The sequence below is a fragment of the Mastomys coucha genome, unplaced genomic scaffold (assembly GCF_008632895.1).
Source record: "Mastomys coucha isolate ucsf_1 unplaced genomic scaffold, UCSF_Mcou_1 pScaffold5, whole genome shotgun sequence".
NCBI classification, from domain to species: Eukaryota; Metazoa; Chordata; class Mammalia; order Rodentia; family Muridae; genus Mastomys; species Mastomys coucha.
The window spans coordinates 27,232,004-27,235,200 of record NW_022196911.1 but is presented as its reverse complement, the minus strand read 5'-3'; the positions used below and the strand labels follow the sequence as shown (position 1 = coordinate 27,235,200).

At 51.3% G+C, this 3,197-nt stretch overlaps 1 protein-coding gene across 1 annotated transcript in view; it reads left to right on the top strand.

The window, feature by feature from the left end:
- Bnip1 (BCL2 interacting protein 1) overlaps positions 1–2,139 on the top strand; it is a 12,917-nt gene extending 10,778 nt beyond the window's left edge. The window contains exons 5-6 of the mRNA XM_031354885.1: positions 447–565; positions 1,517–2,139. Of these exons, the coding sequence (XP_031210745.1) occupies positions 447–565; positions 1,517–1,713 (316 nt within the window). The 3' untranslated portion in view covers positions 1,714–2,139. The remainder of the gene's footprint in view (positions 1–446; positions 566–1,516) is intronic.
- The last annotated feature ends 1,058 nt before the right edge of the window (positions 2,140–3,197 follow it).

Here is a 3,197-nt window from a genome sequence, read left to right as displayed (position 1 = left end):
TGGGATTAAAGGCATGCACCACCACCACTGTTCACCTCAGCATACTTTAGCCACACTGACTTATGTTTTAGAAATGTGTCGGTGGTGGTGCACACATTTAATCCTAGCATTTGGGAGGCAGAGGCAGATGGATCTCTGTGTTTGAGGACAGCCTAGTCTACAGAGTGAGTTCCAGGACAACTAGGGCTACACAGAGAAACCATGCCTTGAAAAACAAAAGGGGGAGGGGAGGATAAAGAAGGAAGGAAATAAATAAATGTGTGCTAGCTGGTCGTGTCACCACACACCTGTCATATGAGAACTTGGGGGCTGAGGTAAGGGGATTTTGCCTTCTAGGCCAGACTGAACTACAAAAGCACAAAAGAAAAGCACTGATGTGATAGGTTTAAAATGGTGCGTTTGCAAGCAGGCTTGTATTGCAATTGCTCCTTCCTCTGGACTTGCAGGAAAACTACCAAAGAGAGTTTGGCGCAGACCTCCAGCACCATCACTGAGAGTCTCATGGGGATCAGCAGGATGATGTCACAACAGGTGCAGCAGAGTGAGGAGGCTATGCAGACTCTAGGTAAGGGGAGGGAGCTGTGTCAGAGCTCACGCCCTAGCCTCTGCGCAGTCTTCTGTCTCTCCCCACCCGGAGATGACAAGTCACCTTGCTCCTGTCAGGGAGATGTCCTGACCCTCCTCTTCTTCCACTTATGCAGCTGTGCTAGATACACTGTGCGCCATCAGCGCCTCCCAGAGGAAGCATTGCTAGGCTCCTGTGCAAGCAGAATTGGCGGCCTCCCTGGAGACGGTGTCAGCAGTGCTTGCAAGGGGTCCAGGAGTCTGGTTTGCAGCATAGGCTCATGGGATTGCCAGAAAGGTTTGGGAATTAGGGTCACTTGCAAGGCCATTCCTGTAAGTTCCTTTCACATGTTCCAGTCAGTGGCCAAAGAGAGGCTGCTTGACACCACTGCATTCCTGTTAAGCGCCTTCTTGCCATGGCTCCTTGTAGAGAACTTGCTCCTCCAGGGCCTTTCAGTTTAGGAACCAGGAAAGGAGCGTGCTGTTCATAAGACTTAACATGCCCACCAAAGTAGATGACGAAGTTTGGTGGATTCTTGAACTAACTAATACTTTGCCCTCACGGCTGTCACTCAGCTAGCTGTCTTGCTTCATTTCTACCCTTAGTTTGTCCTCTACCGCAGATATCATCCAGGAAAATAGCTCAACACATCTAAAAGCTTATAATAAGGGGACTGGCTGCTCAGTGGTTGAAAGCAGGAAGTGCTCCTGAAGAAAACCCAAGTTCAGTACCAGCACCCGTGTCAGGCAGCTCTCAATTGTGTATAACTCTGTGGGCAGCTGGGCTCACGTGCCTACACCCACACAGATATGCACATAGTTAACAAACAAGAATAAGAATAAATCTCACCCCTTGCACACACCCAGCTCAGGCACTGGCCTTGCTGACAGCCAGCTGCTTTAGCTCCTTACCCAGGAGGTCTGAATCAGGCTCCTTCCTCTTCTATTGCAGTCAGTTCCTCACGGACTCTCCTGGATGCAAACGAAGAGTTTAAGTCCATGTCAGGAACCATCCAGTTGGGCCGGAAGCTCATCACAAAATACAACCGCCGCGAACTGACAGACAAGCTCCTCATCTTCCTCGCCCTGGCCCTGTTCCTTGCCACGGTCCTCTATATTGTGAAAAAGCGCCTCTTTCCATTTTTGTAAGTGAGAGCCCCCAGCTTTGGCCTGTGCACTCCTGCTCCAGGGCCTGGGGCTCTCAAGGACTGGCTTGGCTGCCCAGCTGGGCTTCCCCTCTCCCTTGGGTGCTCAGTGAACCCAACCGAGGAAAACACAGCAGCCCAGCCTCCTGCCAGAAGGCTTGGCAAGGGTGTGTGGAATAGAGGAGACTGGAACCTTCAGACAGAGATGCTCCAGCTCACCTGGCTTCCAAGGACTGCAGCTGCCACACAGAGCGCTTCAACTCTGGGACTTAGTGTGCCTCCTCTCACTGTGTCCAGAGGCTTGAGTTCTGGGTCCGGTGGAGGGAAGAGAGGAGAGGCTATAGGAGGGAAGGTGATAGCAGCTCATGTCTGGTCCCCAAATAAACCTCATTTATTTAATAGAGTGGTAAATGCTTACTATTAGAAGAGATCTCTCTGTTTATGTGCATGCCTCTCGTGTTCTGATTCCTAGGACATGACGTTAGATTACTAATTTGACAAGGAGTTACTGTGGCAAAGGGAGGGCTCAGAGGTTAAGAACATTGGCTGCTCTTTCAAAAGACAAGGGTTCCGTTCCCAGCACCCACATGGTGGCTCACAACCACCTCTAACTCCAGCTCCAGGGACCTGATGCCCTCTGTAGGCCCCAGGCAGGCACATAGTGCACTTATATATGTAAGGCAAGCACTCATGCGCATACTTTTTTTTTTTTAATTTATGGAGGGTGAGAGAGATGGCTCAGTTGTTGGAGGTACTTGCCAATAAATCTGACGCCCTGAGTTCCCACTGCCCCACGGGTGGAAGGAGAAAACCAGCTCCAGGGAGTCGTGCATCTGTGGCGCGTGCTGCGTCTCTGCATACACACAAATAGAAAAAAGTAAAAGCCTAGAGCAGCTGCCACAGGCTGATTCCTAGACATCACCAGACACTGCACGCATCCTGGTAAAGCTGACACGCTCCCTCCAGCAGCAACAGAAGAGAGGTGTCAGCGAGAGGGAACACTAGGAGCCGCCACTGGAGCAGCCCACACCAGCATCTCTTAAGAGCCCTCATGGGTCTTTCTCCCAGCAGCCTGGCAGGGCCTGGGGCATGGCAGGGGCTGAGGAACTCTCGGACTCCCTTCTCTCTGGTCCAGACTAAGCATGACAGGCTGAGAAGCCAGTACTGTCCATGCTCCAGGTACAGGCTCCCAGCTAGGTCAGCCCTATAGGGTTGACTAAGCTGTCAGTCTGGCTGGCATTGTCCTTGAAGTTCATAGTCTGTTCATAGCACTGGAGTGTCTGGGAGGTAGAGTGAGTGGAAGATCACAGGCCCAGAACTGGAAATGTTCAGACCTTGTGGCCCTAAACAATTTACCTTACGTTGCTGTGATTTTCCCTGTTCACATAGTGGAAGTCAGAGTCCAAACAGGGCTGGTGTGAATGAAGGGGAAATGGCAAGTAGCGGGTGTGGCAGATGTCAAGAGTCAGAGCCTTTGTTGTGAAGGGA